Here is a 22507-nt window from a genome sequence, read left to right as displayed (position 1 = left end):
GTGTTTCTGAGTGAAGGCTGCATATTTTGAAAAGATTTCATTTTTTGGCACTTGGGAGCTCAGGAACACGAAGAAAAATAAATGCCAGCCTCTCTTCATTTTCTTAAAATTAAGCACAATTGGATTAATTACATTTTTTTCTATTACAGCATTATTACTGCACCATCGTATAAAATCTCACGACAGGTAGTGTTACGAAAGATCAATCGTCTGGTTAACATGGCAAACTATGTCTTACTGTAAGTTACCAACGCAACATTTATCACGCACAGAAAAACAAGGTCAAGCACGAAACTGCAATAAATCAGGGTGAGCTTTTAAGAAGCGTTTACCTTTTAGCTATACACCCCTTCCTTTCTTCGTTCATAGACGAGTCCTCCACTTGTAAGCAATGACGTTTACTCAAGAATGCTTTTTCTGGAGGGGGGGGGGGAAGCAACAAAGAGTCAAGTTTTCAGGTCTCATTTGTAATTAACATACAAAGCCAAGAATGTTGCAAAAAAAGTTGGCTTTTTAAAAAAAATTGATTTATGTTTAGGATAGTTACAATGATTAGTAAAAAAGAAAATAAAGTTAGTGTTTATTTAAATATACCAGGGATCTCACTCAGTATTCTTCAGCATCAATGCCAGCTTCAGGTTACATGCAGTCACTTTGTTTACACACATGTAATTGCCTCAGTATTTCATGCATAAGATTGCAATTTGTCATTCGTGACAGGATGGAGTTATTTTCCAACTTAAAATTTTTTTAAAAATCTAAAAAAAGTTATTCACATAATTGGTTTCAAGTAACTGTGCATCAACTGAACAAATTAAGGAAGCCGGTTACCATTGCTGATAAATTGAAAAGACAAACGTGACATTTTTGTTGCACAAGGTCAAACTTCCAATTAGAGAAGCAAAGCAAGCCTCAATTCTCCATCCCAAAGAGCTTGGGGGATTAATCAACTGTATACCAAATACTACGAGGGGCAAATGGCTACAGATATGTTACAAGTAAATAACATTTTATATTATATGCTTAATAGAGGAAATGACCGAAGTTGAATTACTTTCAAGAGAGACTACCCGATGCAATACAATTACAGTGCATGCTTGACATTATCATGATAAAAGGCTACCTGAGGACTTTAGGATTGACAGGGCCATGTCCGAGCAAGAAGTGGACTATGTTTACTGCTCAGGTTACTTCAGGAAAAGGATCAAAGTGTTAACATGTTCAGCAAGAAAATCCAATTTGTTTTAAAAATTAATCAATCATCAGACCTGGGTTTGGTGGGGGGGGGGGGGGGGGGTGGGGTGGGGGGGGGGGGGGCAAGAAAAAAAAAACAAACAGAGTTTCCTCTCTTGATCGTTATCCAGTCACTCCTTCAAGTGAGGTGTGTAGGAGACACGTCGGGGGAGGACAGGATCACCCTCTGTTATGATGGCGTTGAAAACACCACTGTTGAAAAGCCTGACGACACTCTCAGTCTAGCCTCATTCATCAAGACTAGCCACTTGAGCAAGGTACCAGAATGTGACCAGTGCCCATGCAGCTGGACCACGGCAATAGTCAGCATCTTCAAGAGAGGAGAGGACAAAACTAGGGGACCGGGAGGAAGCTAACTGCCGATAATCACTTTCTACCCTTCAACAACAATGACAGAGGTCAACGACCCCTTCTTTGGATAGGAAAGCAGATATAAAATGCAACATTTCTTGAGGTCCCGATACCATGTACATTCGATGTGTTTACTTAAAGGGAACAAACCAATGAATGAAACGTTTGCTTACTACTGGATTTCATTTCCCCACTACCCAAAAATAGTTCCCTGCTGCATCATACACAATATCTATTTTGTTGGTTTCCTTTATTACTTAAGGCTGTTACCAACCATTGAGTTGACATAGGGCAATATAGACTACTGTGCCACTCAAGTGCAAGTCAATGCTGGGTCTAAGAATATGACGCAAAGAGCGTGACCTATGTTAAAAAAAACTAGGGGGATATAAAAAAAAAAGAGAACTTCCTTTATATAGCACCCGTCACGCCCTCAGGCTAGCCTAAAACGCTTCACAGCCAATTAATTACTCTCAAAGTTTAGTCACTTATGTAAGCTGACGCAGCAGCCAATTTTGTGCACAGTAAAGTCCACCAACAGCAATGAGATAAATGATGAGAAAATATTTCTTTTCTTGGTAATTTTGGTTGCTGGATAAATGTTGGCCAGAAAATTGGGCGAAGTCTCCTGCTCGTCTGCAAGTAGTGCCATGGGATCTCGAGTCCATCTGAGCAGGCAGACAGAGCCTTTGTTAAACATCTCAACTACAAGATGGTACCTTTGCCAATGCAGTTCCCCCTCAGTCCTGCACTGAAGTGCTTGTCTAGGTTGTTTACAAGTTGTGGACAAAAATATAAGGGAAAATTAATAAGTAAATCTGGGATTGGTTGAAAGAAATTAAACACTACACTCTGGAGAGTTTGATTTCAAAAAGCTGATAAAATACTAACTGGAGGGTCAAGGCTCAATTTTCTTCACCTTTTGCTTCTCATGTAGCAAACTCGAAATTGTTTCAGTCATAGGAATAAGAGTGGACCATTCAGCCCCTGGAGCCTGTTCGGTCATTCTATTAGATCATAGTTGATCCGTACTTCAACTACCATTATCCACCTTTGCTCCATATCCCTTGATGCCCTTACCTTGCAAAAAAAAAATCTGTTGATTCTGTATTTTGAAAATTTCAATTCACCCAGCATCCACAGCCTTTTGGGGTAATTCCAGGATTTCCACTACCAATTGTGTGAAAAAATGCTTCCTCATTTCACTCTCAACTGGCCTAGTTCTAATTTTAAGATTATGCCCTCTTGTTCTGGATTCCCCTACTAGAGGGGACAGTTCCTCCCTATCCACCCTACTGCATTCATTTATCATTTTAAACATCTCAATTAAATCACACCTCAATCTTCTAAACTCAAAGGAATACAAACCAAGTTTATGCAATCTGTCTTGGTAATCTAACTAAGCCCTGGTGTCATTCTGGTGAATCTGCGCTGTACTCCAGCAAGGCAAATATATCTTACCTGAGGTACGTTACCCAAAACTGATATCCTGGTTACAAATTTTGTTTTTCTTGGGTTCAACATCAGTCCTTCCCATTAGCAGATCCTGTGTTCCTTATGATCAGGGGTTATATCTAGTCATTCAGTAATCTTAAATTTATACCCCCTAATTACTGACTCACATACCAGTGGAAATAGTTTTTCCCTACTTACCTCATCAAACCCCTATTTTACTTTGAATATCTTTATCAGTTCTCCTCTGTTTTAGGGAAAATAACCCAGTTTCTCAATAATGATGGTCCTCATCCCTGGTATCATCTTAGTGAATATTTTGTGTACCTTTTCTATGATGTTGACCACCTCACTTAAAGTAGGGCATCCAAAACTTACAACGATCATTCTCAGATCTCTTCCAGCCTCTCCAGTTCGACACCATTCATCAACAAAAACTATCTTTCACCTATATACAACATGTGGCACTAATGTCTGTTGATTTTCAATACAGCACCAACATTTAGCAACCAGGAAAAGGCCGGCAATTGCAAAACTGACACACCACATAGAACGTAAAGCACAGGAACAGGCCAATTGGCGCAGCCGTTATAGAAAGCTCCTGATTTTAATCAACATTGAAATCAATGGAAGCTACCTGTTTGTTGCCACTATTCCACCCAATTAGGGGCAGTATACCAGAGAAAATGCCAGGCCCAAAATTCAGGTTTTGACTGTGATGGGCATTACAGCCAAAGGCAAGCCTGTTCTCACTTGAGATTTAACATGGATTTTTCCAATAGGGCTCACTGGACAGCAACCAGAAGTAGGATCTCTGGCTATTTATCCAGCCCCTTGCCCAGGGTCACTGAGGCCAATATTACCACCACAGCTGCCACACCAGCTGAGATCAACAAACTCCACAAAGGGTGGATTGAACCTGGGACCTTCTGGTCGGTATGGCCTCGTGCCTTATCTTAAAAGATTTTCCAGCAAGTCGTTAGCAACAAGACTACCATGTACTCACTTGTTATGCACACACGAAGCAATTGGCACACTGTCAAATAGAAATCCATTTCCTCTATTTTGTATGAAAACACCATCAGATGTGTCCCTGAAGAAATTTCACTTGCACAGAACTGGGTAAATTTATGGGCCAACACTGCCAAAATGGTATTTCTTATCCCCTATGCAGTGATAGAATGAAATCATCCAAGGCAAAACACATTTCAGCCATTGGCAACTTCAGGCAACATCTGGGGATTTTCAGCCCAACACTCAAGTGCTCTTCACCACTCAGTATGCTTCATTTCACTGTTCACACGTTAAGAAGAGGCATAGATATTTTTGGGTAAGAGCTGGTGGGTAGTCCTCCAACCCCTCTGGCTTTAATCAAGGCAGTGATCACGCACCTTCAGCATAGCAATGTATTAAATTTAAGATTTTACAGATGAATTTGACTACCCTGCTATGGTCTTAGTGCTACTAAGCCAACAATTCTTAAAAAGATTGTTGTTCAGGTTGTGGCTGCATGTATACTGAATACAAATGTTGCATATCACTCTTATGAAGAATATACAGGGCAGATTGTGGAGTTATACAAGGTCACAAAACCCTGCAAGACTCAAGTAACCCACTGATATTGCTTTCATTGATTTTCATAAGGTTCTCAGTCCAATGTTTCATGAGGTCTTCTTGAAAAAGCTGGTAGTTTACGACTTACATGACCCAATACTGGATTTTCTCCACTACTCCAGCTCCAGGATCCATATCAGGAGAGATGAGACACTCACATAACCTATTTTTTCTCAAAAGTGAAGTGAACTGAGGTAAGGTTGTCCACCATCACCCATCGTATTCAATATCTTTTGCCAATTTTTTTTTAGTTCATTATCGGGATGTGGCCATTGCTGGCACAGGCAGCATTTATTGTCCATCACTAGTTGCCCTCAAGGTGGTGGTGGGCCTTCTTATTGAACTGCTGCAGTCCGTAATCTTTGTAGCAACTTGAAACAACTACACGGCTTGCTAGGCCACTTCAGAGGGCTATGAAGAGTAAACCACGTTGATGTGGGGTTAGAGTCACAAAGACCAGACTGGGTAAGGACAGCAAGTTTCGTTCCCAAAAGGACATTAGTGAACCAGTTTTGATTTTACAACAATCTGACAGCTTAATGGTCACTTTAACTGATGCCAGCTTTAAACTGAATTCAAATTCTCAATTGCCATGGTGGGATTTGAATGATATGTTCGCTGGATTACCAGTCCAGTAACATAACCATTAAGCTACTGTACCCCAAATATGTACTGGATGTCATCGAAAGGGACAACCTCAGTCTATTCTGGAAATTTCTGAAAATATTATTCTTTTTGGAACTCTCAATGGCAGATCTAATGCACGCTGCTCACCATCTTGAATAGGTCAATCAGTGGAATATGGTGATGAATGATCCCAAGTTCTGTATCTATGGTTTGCACATCTCAAGATATCACCAAGGTATTAGAAGTTATAAAGAGCAGCCGTCACAATTGTTAATCCATAAGGGTAGCAGAGCGTCCTTGTGGATACAGACTTCAACTTAGATTGTGTTGTCAGACTGGCTTTCCGATATCCAGTAGCCAAAATTTCCTCCAGTTAAACATCGGGAACACAGAAGCCGTAGTCTTTGGCGACTGCCACAAACTCTGTACCATTGCCACCCTGGCCACCATATCAGGTTGAACCAGACTGTTCGCACTGAGCTTCCAACCCACATCCACTCCCATCACAAAGACAGTGTACTTCCACCTCCGTAATAATCACTTATCTCCATCCCCGCCTCAACCAATCTGCTGCCGAAACCCTCGTCCACGCCTTTGTCACCTCCAGACTTGACTATTCCAATGCTCTCCCATCCTCAATAAACTTCAGCTCATCCAAAAATCTGCTGCCTATATTCTGTCCCACTCACTCATCACCCTGTCCTCACTGACATACATTGGCTTGCAGGCCCCCCCAACGCCTCAAATTTAAAATTCTCATCCTCTTGTTTAAATTGCTTCACAACCTCACCCCTCCCTATTTCTATAACCTTCTTCAGCCCTACAACACTCTTGAGAATTGGATGTTCATCCAACTCTGGCCTCCGGTATATCCCCCACTTCTTCCACCTCCCCACTGGCGGCTACGCCATCAGCAATCGAGGCCCTAAGCTCTGGAATTCCCACCCTAAACTTCTCTGCCTCCCAACAATCTCTCCTCCTGTAAGATCCTCTTCAAAACCAAACTGTTTGACCAAGTTTTTAGTCCTAAAATCTCCTTTGGCTTGGCATTGATTTTTGTCTGATTTCACTTCTGTGAACTGCCGTACGACGTTTTTCTATATTAAGGGTGCTAAATATTTTTTGATGGATACTGTCCTTCAAAAGAAAGGAAAAGTCTCTCAAAACGTAAGAAATAGGAGCAGGAGCAGGCCGAACGGTCCCTTGAGCTGCTCCACCATTCAATAAGATCATGGCTGATCTTCGGCCTCAACTCAACTTTCCTGCCCAATCCCCATATCCCTTGATTTCCATAGAGTCCAAAAATCTATCAATTTCAGCCTTGAATATACTCAATGACCCAGCATCCGCAGCCCTTTGGGTAGAGAATTCCAAAGATTCACAACTTTCTGTGTTAAGAAATTCCTCTTCATCACAGTCTTGAATGGCCAACCCCTTATCCTGAGACTATGCCCCTAATTCTATACTCTCCAGCCAGGGGAAACCACCTCTCAGCATCTACCCTGTCAAGCCCCCTCAGAATCTTATACGTTTCAATGAGATCACCTCTCATTCTTCTAATCTTCAGAGAATATAGGCCCATTCTACTCAATCTCTCATCATAGGACAACCCTCTCATCCCAGGAATCAATCTAGTTTCTTAAATGGCAGGTTAAGCTAGTGGTGTATAAGATGTGCATGCAAATTGTTCTCCTTCATGGTTCAGAACTCCTAATCATGCAATGGAATGACTTTCTGGGGGCCATGCAAAAGATCCAGCATCACACGATGAGGTAAATTTGTGGCAAAAAAGGGAAAATGGTCAGAAGAGTGGTCTGGTCTACACTGAAAGATCACTGTACACATGGAGGGGGAAGTCAGCCTCATGACAGAGAAGTCTTCACCAAAGTCTCTCAGAAGGGCAGGGATTAAACAGCTGGTGATGAGTAGGCTTGAAACATAGCAAAGGACTCACTTGACTAAAACATTAAGGTAGCTGTGAGGTCGCAGAGTATCCTGTTTAGGTCCTTTGATCATAGTGAAAGCGGGTGAGCTGATAAGGAAATTCAGACTTTGGATGCCAGCTGCTCAAAGGCAGTGCCTGGAGACAGAATATGAGGGTTCACCACGTTTACCATGATTGGGTTGCAGAGAGGCAACCAACGACAGTACGTCCTAAAGGCAGTTGGTGTGTTTCCACAGTATGGTCAGAAATAGATTTATAATCTATTCACACATTTGATGGTGAATTGTGTTTCTCTTGTCCATTCATGTGGCGTTCCTGGCATCTGACCACCTAGAGGGGCCTCCAATCAGCTAGCTAATGACCAATGCCTTTTTTTTTGAGGGGTGGGGTGGGGGTGGGGGTGGGGGTGGTGGAGGTGGAAAGAAAGTGAGGAAACAGAGGGGAGATGGCTCCAAGATGACACGCCTGATCCTGGAAGATTGGAATGGAGTTAACTCCTTGTGGCAGGCTTTGTTACTGATACCCAAACCAGGCAGGTCTGCAGTAATCCAAAGCACTACTGATGACTGGCTAGCCAGCCTGGCTTGCCAGCCTGGCTCTGGGGTTGGCATTCTTCTGACCTGGTTCCAGATAGCCCTAGAAGCCAAATGTGCTAATGGTTCTGGCTGGACAAGCACCAGGGGTGTGTCCTGATGAGCTACATGGTTTTAAATGGTTAGACTCCAGTGGTCCTTCTGCGCACACCTAGGAATCCCCAAGCCATCCTGCATCTAAGGTCTCTGGGCTTCTGTAAGTGTGGGTGCCCATACCAGGTAGAGTGCGTGCATTCCATAATCAGGCAAACAGAAATTGCAAATAGAAACAGGACAGGCAGCGAGCTAGAAGTAGGAGCGACCCTTCAGGGAAAGCTCGGTGGCACAACGTGCAAAATCTACAAACGGGGAAGAAACTAAATTACAAGAAATGAAATTACCTTTTCAAAAAATACTGAAAATATGCACATTGGGAATTGAAAAGTAAACCAATTAGAAGCAGAAAATGCTGGAATTATCCCGCTTTTGCTACTGCATTTGACCTGCACACTCTCCCTGCCATTGTTCAGTAGGGTGGTCAGACTACAGACTCGCCACTCCCCAATATATTACCATCTTGTATGAAATCAACATCATTTGGAAGATGAAAACACTCAGCGCTCAAGTGTCAAAGTGTAGCCAACAAAACGCTTCAATCAAGTTACTGCTCATCCAGAACCTCACACACCCTGTCTTCTGATGAGAATCTTTTGGCAGATCAACATACAACGGATTTACTGCAAAGGGAAACGATACAAAAATGTCTAGAGTGCGAAGACACACTTTTATCTGACAAGCTGCATCCTGCGTTAGCCTGATCATCTTTTGTTCAATATCAGCTCATCACCTATCCTGGATATATCAAGGCGGCTACAAACAAGGGATGAACATAATTTTACATTCTAGTCTGATAAAAGTATGTGAGGAGATCCAGCAGTCGGTGCAAAATGTACGTCAATAAAACCAACACATATCTGACACATTTTCTAAGCAGTACAATGTTTTGAAGCACTAAATATTTAATTTTACATTCTATTTTCTTGCTGCAGTGACCTGCTTAGGGTAGATATCATTTGATCAAGTGTCAAGTCTACAAACTATCTGTGGCAATAAAAATGATAATTTTATCTCCCACTGTCTTTTCCCCAGCCAATTTTCTCCTCTTCTCTCCTGATTAACTCCTTGCTGGGGTAACCAAAATCTCGAAATGTACCCTGCAGTATGTTGGCCAAGAATTTCCGATCTCAACTGCGGTGCTGTGAAAATTACTTTCAGACAATTCCCACAGGGACATTTGAATGTACTTTCCAATTCCTTCTTAGGATTTGGATTCAAGTACTGATTTGGAATAGTGTGCAATTTTGGGCACACTGCCTTTGAACAGTCATTTGTGAATGTGGGAAGAGTGCAGAGAACATCATTTTCATCATTATTTGGCAATAAGTTGTTGATATTCACACAACTGAACTGGTTTTCATTTGGAGGAAATACCATGGAAGATTTGGATCAGATTTTTAACATGCCGAGAGGCACAGTTGGTGCAGGCATGCAGGCTGTTCAATAGAACTAGAAGACAAGAGTACAAAATTAACTTGCCTTGGGCGAGACTTGAGCAGAGGAGAAATCTCTTCCTCTCCAGCAGAGTGTTGTTACTTGGAACGAATCGTTTTCAGTCTGCGGTTCTAATTTCAGGAAGGCGGTGCTATATCAACCTTCCAGCCCCATACCTCTACCCTCCCAGATAATATTTCCACCCAGAGGTGGAAAAAATTCAGGAAATACACTGTTACGTGTTTTTTTTTTAAAAAGTCTCATTGTGTAGAAAGGAAAGATGATCTGAAATAAATTTTAAAAATCCATCGACAACTCGGGTCACATGAAAAACAATATTTCTTTGGGAAAAATTTATCAGCCTTTAAACTATCTGTGCACCCCATTCAGCCCTTGCCTCTCCCCTAAATAGACATTCCTCTAACAAGTACCCACTGCTTCCCACCCTTCAGCTAATTTCTTACTTATTCTCAGATTTTACCTGAAAACCTCACTCCATCACATTTAAGTAGCTAGTTGTGCTCAATTTTGGATCAAATGCTGGGGAGGTCTCACTAGATGAGAAACAGGCTAACATGGTGCACATTTTTAAAAAGGGAGACAAAACTGACCCAGGCAGCAGGGGAGAAACAGAGAAAAGAAGAGTGAAAGACCGTCAGTGGAAAGCAGCAGGTCGGAGATGAATAATGGAAATCTCAATGAGTGAATATTCTGGAGTTTGGTGAAAAACCTTAAAGGATTACAAGGGATTCGTGCAGAGCTTTCCTCATCGGATTAAAAGTGGTGAGGTCTATGATGAGATAGACTACATCTGACCTTTGTGACTTTGATGTGCCAAATTGCTTTTTCATCCATTTTCTTATAATTGAGTGCTGGAAGAGTCAAAATAGGGGGTACAGAGTGCCAGCGAGAAATAAACTGAAGAGGATTAACCTATACGCACCGTATGCTGTGTACAACAGTAGTTACTTAGTTCCCCAAAATAAGCTTTCACAAACATTCACATTACAGTAATAGACAACTTGCAAGTGCCTTCCCTATAAAATGTCCCAAGTCCCTTTGCAGATCATCAGACGAGCAGGAAGTGGAAGAGAAATCATGGAAGAAGTCAGAAAATATGGTGGAAGATGCAGGTTTTGATGAATTTTTCTTTTGAAGATGAGAATGGCAGCATTAAGGAGGTTTAAGAAGGGAATTCTAGGTGGCTGAGGTCTCTGCCATTAATGATGCAATGGAGGAAGGGGGGGAAAGATTGATAGAATAAATCAATTGAAAGAACAGAAGAGGCGTGCAAGAATGGGGAGTTCAAGAAGATCGTAGAGCAAGACAAAAAAAGTAGCAGTGGCAGAATTTGAAGAGGGTGAGAATTTTGAAGTCACTGTGCAGGGAGACTATTTTATGTAATGTTGTAAACTTTTAAAAAACCTTATAGAAACGTAGAAGAAAAGCTGAACCATCAGTTGCATAACGAGTACAAATGTCAAACAGCAAGCAGGTTTAATTTTCCAGGATTGTAGATTACAACAGCAGAATCAGCAACATGAGAAAAAGTGGGGGTCAAAATGTGACTCTGGCCAAGACCAGCCTCGCGATTTATTAAATGGATTGCTGGAATTCCATTAAATCAGTACCCCTAACACAGTTGGCTCTGCCTCAGCCCTGATCAGCTGCAGCAAACTCAGCTTGTTACGTTGATAACAGTCCCTAACTACACACGGTGGGAACTTGTAACTAAGGTTTGCTCACCGCACCGTGCTCAAAATACAATTTAATGGAATAATTACAATATTGATGCTTCTACTGCAAACACTAATTAAGCTGCATGCTATTCTTGATTGGGTCATTTTGCCCATGTGGCTTTCACCATCCAATAGGCAACATGTGATCTGTGCAGTCAAGGGCTCTCCTCAGTGTATCATAATATTGGGGTGGTGAAATGATGAACCTTATCAGCCAATATAATCCAGGCTGCAGTGAGCTTTCAATCTCCCAACTGTGGCTCTCTGGTAAAGAGGCAGATTCTTTGGTTCATCAGAATAACAAACATGCATTTAAATAGTGTCTTTAACACAGAAAAACAACCCACGGTGCTTCATAATGGAGTAACAATGGATGTCGAGCTTAAGCGAGAGGGTTAGGAGAGCTGCTAAAAAGCATGGTTGAAGAAAACAGAAACATGAAGCAAATTCAAGCTTTCATTTAGACCTTTCATTTTGTCTCACCACTACGAGTGAGCAGGATTGAGATTGAGCTCAGTAGCCAGCGAAGGTCAAACTGACCCAAAAATGTGAAACTGTCTGAAAGTCAAACAATTTATTTTTTGAAGGATGAGGACAAGGTGGATTTTGTGGTAATCAAGCTGAAAGCTTGTGCAAATTCAAGCTGCTGATGAAAGATATTAACCCTATACAATAGAATACTTCCCCACTTTTGGCACCCAGTGCCAGCAGCGAGCATTTCCAGGTCAGGTACACCAGGGTTAACTCCCTCCGATCTATGGCAACAATGTACTTCAGTCCCAGTTTCAGACAACCAGTGTGACATTTCCATTTCCCAATGGCCAATTAGTACCTAAGTACAGCCAGTTTTGTTCTGTGGACTCGTGCCTACTAGGAATTAGAATGTGATCGCCCAAATGCAGAACCCTTACGGACAACAAAGATAAGAAATTTTCTTTGCATTAGTCTGGCCTGTACTCAAGCCCAGATCCCCCAGGTGAATAACTGTCTTCAAATCAAGTTTGTTACTCAATCTCACAGTAACTCATTTTTCATAATGTTGCGACATTACCTACCGAAGAAAGATTTAGGAGGAATGTACTGGCAAATATTACTGCCCACATTTGTCAGTGGGAATAAATCAATGTCATGGCACACCTGCAGGGGACTGAAATATAGGCCCGCAGAAAGAACCCAGGGGTCCTCAAACTGGCGTTACATTTTATGCAAATTCCATAACAGTTTAGCTAGAATTGGAAAATCCTTGAGCTTAAAAACATTGAGGTAATAGGATTTTTGGTTCCAACTGTTAGATTATGTGCAGGTTTGCATCACCTGCTACACAATTTTTTTTAAACCCATGGTTTCATTGTTTGAATCAGGACAAAATTACATTTTCTCCAAGGCTTTGTGTCCAACCTTCAAAGCAAAGTCTTGAGTCTGCATTAGATTAAATCTATTTAAAGGGAAAGGAAAGTATAGAGCACTTCAGTGCCAGTGTCAAATACAAAACTTTTCTTCTTGCAATAGATGTCCAAAGTCTAAAATCTTACTACAAAATGATGAACTTTTAAAAAGAACTTTCTTCTGATAATTCTTTGTAAAGTTAGAGATTTTTAAAATATTCCAAATAAATTGAGGAGCCCAATGATAATTATCTGTTTGTTAAAACACAATGATTCACATGCCGAAAAGATCCAAATCCAGTCCAAGGAATTATTCAGGTCAAATACTTTAAGCAAAACATCCCACCGCCCCAATCAACTTCTTTCTCTCTCCTCTCCAAGCAGCAACGGAATGGATGGATCCACAGGAGCCAGCATCTCACTTAAGTGAATGAGCCTGGACAGTGTGGCTCAACATCTATTTCAACACTGGGGCCATCACAGCCTATACCAATTCTTTTTTCACCCAACATCCATTGATATGCACTTTGCAGCTGGTCCAGTGGATTTCAACAATAGCAACCCAGTTTTTTTTCTCCTCCCTAGCCCGGAAATGCAAACATTTGTAGCATTCTCACTGTTGCTCTCTCTGAAGGAGGCCCTGAAACCTAAATAATTACTTCCTGCAACTAAACAGTACAGAAGACACAAATAGCAGAAGACACAAATCACAGGAAGTTTGACAAAGAAATGCAATGACTGACATCACTTGCAAGGAGGTCCTATTCAAGTTCAGATGAATCAAAAACAATAAATCCCCAGGGAGAGACACTATATATCCAAGGATGAAATGTCTCTCACTGGGGATTTATTGTTTTTCTCTGCAATGATTGGACATGCTAATTATTGTCTGCTGTCACTCCCAGGTCTCTCTCAGCCTCTTTCCTGGCTAGTTTGATGCCATTCATTAAGTATCGATGGTAGTCATGATGTGGAGATGCCGCTGAGGAAGGAGGTAGCCTCCGAAAGCTTGTGAATTTAAAATAAAATTGCTGGACTATAACTTGGTGTTGTAAAATTGTTTACAAATTCATTAAGTAAACATTGCCCCCTTTATCTTCCGATGCATAAAGCTTCGCATTTAGCTAAATTGAATTTCACCCATCGTAGTTTGCCCACCTGCAAATTTTGTCCAGTTCTTTGTGTCGTTCCTTGGCTGCTTCATAAGACTCAGCTGGCCCACCTCCACTTCTAACTTAATATTTTGTGAATTCAACCAACTTGCGGAGAGGTTCTGCAACGATTTTGTATGTGGATGTAAAGAGGTCCCCTCAGTGTTGATGTGTGTGAGACTATTTGTTACACCTCTCCAGCCCAATGCCACTCTAATACATACTGCTAATTTACTTTTCTTTCCCTCCTTATTAAAAAATAAAGGAAGGCTTGCATTTATATAGCACCTTTCACGACCTCAGGACATCTCAAAGTGCTTCACAGCCAATGAAGTACTCTTTGAAGTGTAGTCACTGTTGTAATTAGGAAACGCAGCAGCCAATTTGCACACAGCAAGGTCCCACAAACAGCAAAGAAATAATGACCAGATAATCTGTTTTAGTGATGTTGGTTGTGGGACGAATATTAGTCAGGACACCAGGGAGAACTCCCCTGCTCTTCTTCAAATAGTGCTATGGGATCTTTTACATCCACCTGAGGGGGCAGACCTTGCTTTAAAGTGTCATCCAAAAGACAGCACCTCTGGCAGTAAGACTAATGGGTTACTCAGGCTTGTCTTGTGTCCTTTATGAAAATAGCTACCATGTTAGCTTATGTCCAGTCTTATGGGATTTCTATTAACTCCCTCATGATGACAGTCCAGTCATTGAGCAGTCAACAGATTTCTGAGTTAGACAGCCCCAAATCAGCAGACCATAATTGTGGACATAATGTTGAAACTGTATACTGCTTGGATGTCAGGGGATATACGAGAATGGATTAGGAAAAAAAGGAGGGCTTTTGGCAGATACAAAAGGCTAAAGACGGAGGAAGCCCTAGAGGAGTACAAAAAGTGCAGGGGGATACTTAAAGAAATTAGGAGATCAAGGAGGGGCCATGAAATAACACTGGCGAGCAAAATAAAGGAAAATCCTAAGATGTTTTATAAGTATATTAAGGGTAAGAGGATGACTAGGGAAAAAATAGGGCCCATTAGGGACAAAAATGGCAATGTGTGTGTGGAGCCGGCAGATGTAGGAGGGGTTCTAAATGAATTTTTTGCATCTGTTTTCACTATGGAGAAGGACGATGTAGACATAGAAATACGGCAGGGGGACTGTGATATACTCGAACATATTAACATCGAGCGGGAGGAGGTATTGGCGGTTTTAGCAGGCCTAAAAATGGATAAATCCCCAGGCCCGGACGAAATGTATCCCAGGCTACTGTGTGAGGCAAAGGAGGAGATTGCGGGGGCTCTGACACATATATTCAGAACCTCTCTGGCCACAGGGGATGTGCCAGAGGACTGGAGAACCGCTAATGTAGTACCATTATTTAAGAAGGGGAGTAGGGAAAAACCGGGGAACTACAGGCCAGTGAGCCTAACATCAGTGGTAGGAAAATTACTGGAAAAAATTCTGAAGGACAAAATTAGTCTCCACTTGGAGAAGCAAGGATTAATCAGGGATAGTCAACATGGCTTTGTCAAGGGAAGATCATGTCTGACTAATTTGATTGAATTTTTTGAGGGGGTGACTAGGCGTGTGGATGAGGGTAACGCAGTGGATGTGGTATACATGGATTTCAGTAAGGCCTTCGATAAAGTCCCCCACAGGAGACTGGTCAAGAAGGTACGAGCCCATGGAATCCAGGGTGCCTTGGCACTTTGGATACAAAACTGGCTTAGTGGCAGAAGGCAGAGGGTGATGGTCGAAGGTTGTTTTTGTGACTGGAAGCCTGTGGCCAGTGGGGTACCACAGGGATCGATGCTGGGTCCCTTGCTGTTTGTGGTCTACATTAATGACTTAGTTATGAATGTAAAAGGTATGATCAGTAAGTTCGCTGATGATACAAAAATTGGTAGGGTGGTAAATAGCGAGGAGGATAGCCTCAGTCTGCAGGACGATATAGATGGGTTGGTCAGATGGGCGGAACAGTGGCAAATGGAATTTAACCCGGAAAAGTGCGAGGTGATGCACTTTGGAGGGACTAACAAGGCAAGGGAATACACAATGAATGGGAGGACCCTAGGCAAGACAGAGGGTCAGAGGGATCTTGGTGTGCAAGTTCACAGATCCCTGAAGGCGGCGGAACAGGTAGATAAGGTGGTAAAGAAGGCATATGGGATACTTGCCTTTATTACCCGAGGCATAGAATATAAGAGCAAGGAGGTTATGATGGAGCTGTATAAAACACTGGTTAGGCCACAGCTGGAGTACTGTGTGCAGTTCTGGTCGCCACACTACAGGAAGGATGTGATCGCTTTGGAGAGGGTGCAGAGGAGATTCACCAGGATGTTACCAGGGCTGGAGCGCTTCAGCTATGAAGAGAGACTGGGAAGATTGGGTTTGTTTTCCTTGGAGCAGAGGAGGCTGAGGGGGGACATGATTGAGGTGTACAAAATTATGAGGGGCACAGATAAGATGGATACTAAGGAGCTTTTTCCCTTCGTTGAGGGTTCTATAACAAGGGGACATAGATTCAAGGTAAAAGGCGGGAGGTTTAGAGGGGATTTGAGAAAGAACTTTTTCACCCAGAGGGTGGTTGGAGTCTGGAACTCACTGCCTGAAAGGGTTGTGGAGGCAGGAACCCTCACAACATTCAAGAAGCATTTGGATGAGCACTTGAAATGCCATAGTATACAAGGCTACGGACCAAATGCTGGAATATGGGATTAGAGTAGACAGGGCTTGATGGCCGGCGCGGACACGATGGGCCGAAGGGCCTCTATCCGTGATGTATGACTCTATGATCAGACCACATCTTGAATACTGCCTTCTTCAATCTTGAAAAGCAGCAAGAAAGAGGGGACCTTAGAGATGTAGGAGGGTTAATCCAGAACACTATTTTAAGTTAAACCATTGTGTACAGGACAAAGGGATGTACTGGGTATAAACTGGTAAAAGGCAAGTTCAGGAATGATGTCCTCGTGCAAAGAGTCATTCATAGTTGGAATGGTCTTCCAGCCAGGAAAGTGGAAGGGAAAAACTCGAGCATCATTCTAGAATGAAACAGATGTTGTGATGTGAGGACCACAGGTTTTTAAATGGAAGGATGAGCAAGATTGGCTGAATGATCTTCCGCACCTGGATTTATCTTTGTAAATTAAAATTGTCCACAACAACAACAACATTTGATCTCATACACTCCTGTATTTCCAAGTATAAATTTCTACAGTTAGTCTTTTTCTGACCTGGTGAACTAAAACAGACCCCAATGGTTAGATTTTTCTACCCCAAATGTTACTTATTTCGATCCACAATGGGGGAAGATTTCCTATGTGCGCTATGCATAACAAAACTGTAAACCTGTTTAGAAAGAACATCTTCAGTATTTTACTGCACAACATACAGGAAATCCTTCTCCAAATATTTCCACTTTACATCATATCCAGATTTCTAGGTTATCTCCTCCGAGACGTTAAAAAAAAACACAACCCTCTCAGTTGATCTTGTAACCTTGCAGAGAAATTTACGTCCCTGTAAATTCACCCCCAACCAATCTACATTCTTACTTTTCCAAGCCTTTTGTGATACTTCATAGCTCACCTCTCCAGCATAAGCCTCTGGATCCCCAATTTTTTTAATTTATTTTAAAAAAATTTTTATATATATATATAAAAATATATATATATAAAAAATTTTAAAATAAAAGGTTCCTGCCATTTTGAGGTTTGTTACCTCCATTTTCTATTTGTTACTTTGCTGCGTAGTTATATCCTCGCACTGCCTACTTTATAGCATCATTCAACCATCCCCTCCCTCCTCTGATACATAACATCTAGCCTCTATACTCTACTCCAGTATTAATTTTTCATTTTCAGTCTGCTCGGCTTGCTCCTTCCCCTCATTAGGCTAAATCCTCCCCTGCAGACACTCTCTGCAAGAAATTTGGTATCGGTCCAATTCAGATAGCTTCCCTTTGCCCGTGAATTCATTTAAATGTCCTATCCTGGGAAAACCTCCCACCTACACCTTTTCTCAAGTCAAATGTTAATATATCTGTTTCTTCCTACCTGACCGATTGTGCAGTATTTGGGTAATCCTCAGGTCTTTATCTCATTGAAACATGTAAGATTCTGAAGGGGCTTGACAGGGTAGATGCTGAGAGGTTGTTTCCTTTGGCTGGAGAGTCTAGAACTAGGGGCCATAATCGCAGGATAAGGGGTCGGCCATTTAAGACTGAGATGAGGTGGAATTTCTTCACTCATAGGGTTGTGAATCTTTGGAATTCTCTACCCCAGAGGGCTGTGGATGCTGAGTCGTTGAGTATATTCAAGGCTGAGATAAATAGATAGATTTTTGGACTCTAGGGGAATCAAGGGATCGGGTGAGAAAGTGGAGTTGAGGTTGAATATCAGCCATGATCTTATTGAATGGCGGAGCAGGCTCGAAGGGCCGTATGGCCTACTCCTTTTCCTATTTCTTATGTTCTTATGTCTTGTTTGTCAACTCCAACTCTTGAAACTCACTCTGCAAGACCCCAATTCTACACTCACCACAAGTTGATTAAAATGAAAAGAATAGATTAAGTTACAGGCATCAGCATTATTGCCATGAATAGAGGTTTTTTTTAAAAAAACTATCTTAAGTGAAACCCAAAACATCAACCTTTATTTCTTCTCTCTTTTTTGTTAACTGTTGAGGACAGATTCCTGCCCAAATGTAACAACAGCTATGAAATGAAACACCTCAGAATCTGTTCTAGAGCCAATCAATATTTCACATATTTTGGATTCAATTTTGTATCAGTGAATCAGACGCCAAATCCTTATTGTTGTACATTTCTAGGATCGGTCCTTCCCGACGACAAGATCTTCACAGGAAACTTCGTAGTCCCTTTGCTGTTGTTACGAACAAGACTTCAGGGTTTCAGTGTCTCTAGGTAACCTTTCAAAATTAGAAAATTGTGCTTCCAGTTACAATACTAATAACATTAAGGAAGGTAACGTTTCAATAAACTCTGGGGGTATTACAGTTATATTACGCAATCTCAGACTGGGGTGCAGTTAAAATTTTAAAAACATTGAGATAAAAAGGCATTGCTCAAACAAAAGACTAGCAGTGCAACCTATCCAGAATTTGAAAGACCACATCTGTAGTTGTTAGAGCAGCAAAGCCTCAACCAGCAGCCAAGTACCAGCGACTTTGACAGTTATCACTTGTTTCTTTGAATACCCATGTTGCGATTCAAAACAGGTAACAAACCTTGCTGCACATTTAATGGAATGCTTCACCTCCCTTCAATAGGGGATTGTATGGTTTGTGTAAAAATTTCTTTTTCAATTCTGCAGCACTATTTTCTTCCACTACAGCTAATTGTGTTTTTGCGTACTGCAATAAAAGTGACGCAACATTGAGTACACCTGCAGCTCGAGTTATGACAAGACCTCGTTGCACTGCTCTCTCAGTCTGACTCCCTAGCATCATGTGTCATAAGGCCTACATTCAGACCTGTCAGCTTTTTTGATGCTCAGTTTTTCTAGTTGGCTACATTGGGATGTATGGTCATCCTTTTTACTACCCCCCACGAGAAGTATGCAACACATGACAGGGGTGGGAATCTACTTTGAAAGTTGATAATTTCTAAGTCTCATCACAGCAACAATAAAAGTAAAAGCAATGCTATCACTTTAAGACAAGTCTGGCAATGGAATTCTAAAAGCTTTGCTGATAACTGTGGGACACTGCAAGTAAACTCCTCGCTTGTCAGCCGTGGGTCAGTGGGTAGCACTCTCACCTCTGAGTTAGAAGTTTGTGGGTTCAAGTCCTACTCCAGAGACTTGAGCACAAAATCTAGGCTTAAACTCCAGTGCAGTACTGGGGAAGTGCTGCACTGTCAGAGGTGCCATCTTTCGAACGTGACGTTAAACCGAGGACCCGTCTGCCCTCTCAGATTGGTTGTAAGGCACTTTGGGACATCCTGAGACACTACATAAATGCAAGTCTTTCTTTCTTTCTCCTAGGGAAATGTTGCTTGTAAACCAAGAAAACTAAAAATGAACATCTTACGACCTTGCTCTTAAAAAGGCAAGGCACAGCCCTAGATGGGTTTTAGATTTGTTTAAGAGGGAAAGGGTAAGAGAATAAAGAATGATAAGTCACATTCAACTCAAGCATTCCTATTGTGAAGAGTTATGTTCATCTCTTTTAGCTTTTAAATAGCAGGCCACATGCATAGGTGACAAGGCTGTAAAGAGGAGCTAAGAGGGAGGGAAGTCATCTTAGGTTACAAACATTGGTCATCCTCATGTCTTGGCATTTAAGCCTCTACCAAGCAGTTATTAGGCTGCATTTCAGTGGGGTGTTGAAAGAAAAAGCAAAACCATACAATCTGTCTGATTAGGTATCTTGCCATTCGTCCCAGTTGTTTTCAAAGTGAATGCCCTCAACATCCGAAATGTCTGCTCCACTACTCAACAGCTGAAACAAAATTCTGGGACCAACAATGGGAATGAGATTTCTTTTGTATGGGGTTCAGCATTTACATTTTAAATTTATCTTCTCCCCTTTTAAGTAAAATCTTCAGCGATGAATATATTAACTGTGTATGACTGTGAGTTGTGCAGAGGGCTTCAGCAACAGTTGAAAGGTCACAAGTAGTATATTTTCATGCTCTTCTTCAGCGATTGCAGTTTCTTCACTATTTCATCAGGAAGCAGAACATATGGCCCTGAATGGGTTACAGGTATGCATAACAGTCCTGTATTTGTTTCAAACCAACTACAGTACTCCTATTGAATTCACCCCCCCCACCCCTCCACAAACCATCCATTATTCTGTACACATACACAATACCAATTTCCTGGTTTCCTCAGGGCAATCTTATCATACTTCTGACAATGAAGAACTGACATCGGAAGCAAAAAATCTGATGAGAACAGCATGCCAACTTGGACACAAAAGACATTCAGATAAAGAATGAAATGCTTCAAGGAACCAATGTGGTGAGGGATTGTCTACCATTGTCTCTCCTCATTCGATTGAAATCTAGACTCAACACATTCTTCTACCTAAAGCATTCGTGTCAGGACCTCAAAACTGTGGAACTCCTTACTCCTTTAGACATCCCCTCCTCCTTAAAACCCAGGCTTTGGGGTCACGAGATCACTGCTTCTACTTAGCTCATCTTCTCTTCTACTCTTCAAATTTGGTGGCCCTTCATTGGGTTTCTCAATTTTAAAAAAACTGCACGCGTTAAGGCTTTAATCTCCTGTTTGCTTAAAATCCATCTGAACTCATAATAGAAATCTTTACGAGCTGACGAAGTTTGAAGTATCTCCAAGTATTAATGGCTGCAACTAACAAGCGTTTAAGTGACAGGTTTGGCTGGTTTGTGAGAACTAATGGGTTCAATTACATTTTAAGACAACTCACTGTAGTTAGTTCCAGTGTTCTGAATGTCACCCATTTCTACTAAGTATATCCTATTATCTTTAATACTGTCTAAATTAATAGCAATGAGTCACACCAAGGGAGTTGGTTGTTAACCAATCTGAGAAAATGTAGGATTTCAACTATTTTCTTCTTCAAATTGCTAATTTTTTGTGAAAATTGCTCCAAATCAACCAGCTGCAGACACTCTTGGCACCCCTGCCCATTTCAACTAAAACCAGTCAAAATGTACTCTTACATAGAGTCCTTTGGCACATAATTAAGAATGAGTGATAGCACTACAGCAAAAGGAAAACATCAGCCAATGTGGGCCACTGCTCACGTGTACACAAAGGTCTACATAGCGTTTCCCGGAGGGTATAAAGAATGAAGTAACTTCAATTTAAACCATCAAGAAATCAAAGCTCGAGGTGGGAGCAGCAGTACCCAGTTTTGCGCATGTAATACATTTAGTGTTGAAGTCTGAGTGGGAGGAACAGCTAAACAGCAAGGACATTATACTTCGTGCGCTACCTGAAACAATGTAAATTACCAACACTCAAATAAACAATGGGGCACCAACTTGAATTGGACTACATTAATTACTTCAAAAACAAAAACGGAACAAAGGCCACACGTTTTCTCTGCAGCACTCTCCATTACTTCCTGTTATTCGACTCAACTCATTAAAGTAGTCTTGTTCTTATAATTTTACTACCATCTGCTCAGATCACAGTTATTGTTTAATTTTTCTGATTAAGCCCAACCATCTAAAACAAATGTTTGATCTTTGTCTATATAAAAAAAAACGAGCACCATAAAAGGGCCTCTTAAAGACTAGGGTAACAATTTTGTCAATGTTCAAAAAAAAGAAAACAGGTATTTAGCCAGAATGTATTCTCACCTTTTTCCTGGAATGCAATCCGCTCCTTCTGCAACACTTCCAGTTCCCGCCCCAGTGCCTTCTCTTGTCTCTCCAGTTCATTCCGAAGCACTAAGATCTTCAGCTGCAAACGCTCCCGTTCCTTTTTCTAACAGGAAAAAATAACGAAACTGTTTTACCTCCATCAGCCGTCGTCTTCATTCAAGAACTTCCTCTCAATTAAAAACAGAGTTGGCCTGTGGTGAAGTTGCATTTGGAGATCAGAGTTCTTGGTTGTATAGCTAGTTAACTGTTAGGTGTTGCAGCAAACTGATGCTACAACCAGCTGTGTCAGTTTCTAAGCATGATTTCATGCATAGATAGAGCTCAGTTTTAGCCATTCTGTGGTAGATTGGTGCAAAGTAGAGGTGAGGTTTTATAAGACGTCATCCTCAGTTACTCTGTTACCTTCTGGTGGATGGGTCAAGAGTGGCATTGACAAAAACTTGCGATGAGATTTGGCACCCATCTACTCAAAGCGTGGCCCAAATTTGGCCCAAAACAAGTCAAAGTTAGGCAAATGTACCG

General features: G+C 41.5%; 1 protein-coding gene across 1 annotated transcript in view; it reads right to left on the bottom strand.

Annotated features, from left to right (window-relative positions):
- The window catches only part of uvrag (UV radiation resistance associated gene), a 260049-nt gene that overhangs the window by 138967 nt on the left and 98575 nt on the right, over positions 1 to 22507 (bottom strand). The window contains exons 8-9 of the mRNA XM_067985644.1: positions 21962 to 22088; positions 333 to 417 (exon numbers count right to left, since the gene is read on the bottom strand). Of these exons, the coding sequence (XP_067841745.1) occupies positions 333 to 417; positions 21962 to 22088 (212 nt within the window). The remainder of the gene's footprint in view (positions 1 to 332; positions 418 to 21961; positions 22089 to 22507) is intronic.

The sequence above is a fragment of the Heptranchias perlo genome, chromosome 6 (assembly GCF_035084215.1).
Source record: "Heptranchias perlo isolate sHepPer1 chromosome 6, sHepPer1.hap1, whole genome shotgun sequence".
Taxonomy (NCBI): domain Eukaryota; kingdom Metazoa; phylum Chordata; class Chondrichthyes; order Hexanchiformes; family Hexanchidae; genus Heptranchias; species Heptranchias perlo.
This window is presented reverse-complemented; position numbering and strand designations above follow the sequence as displayed.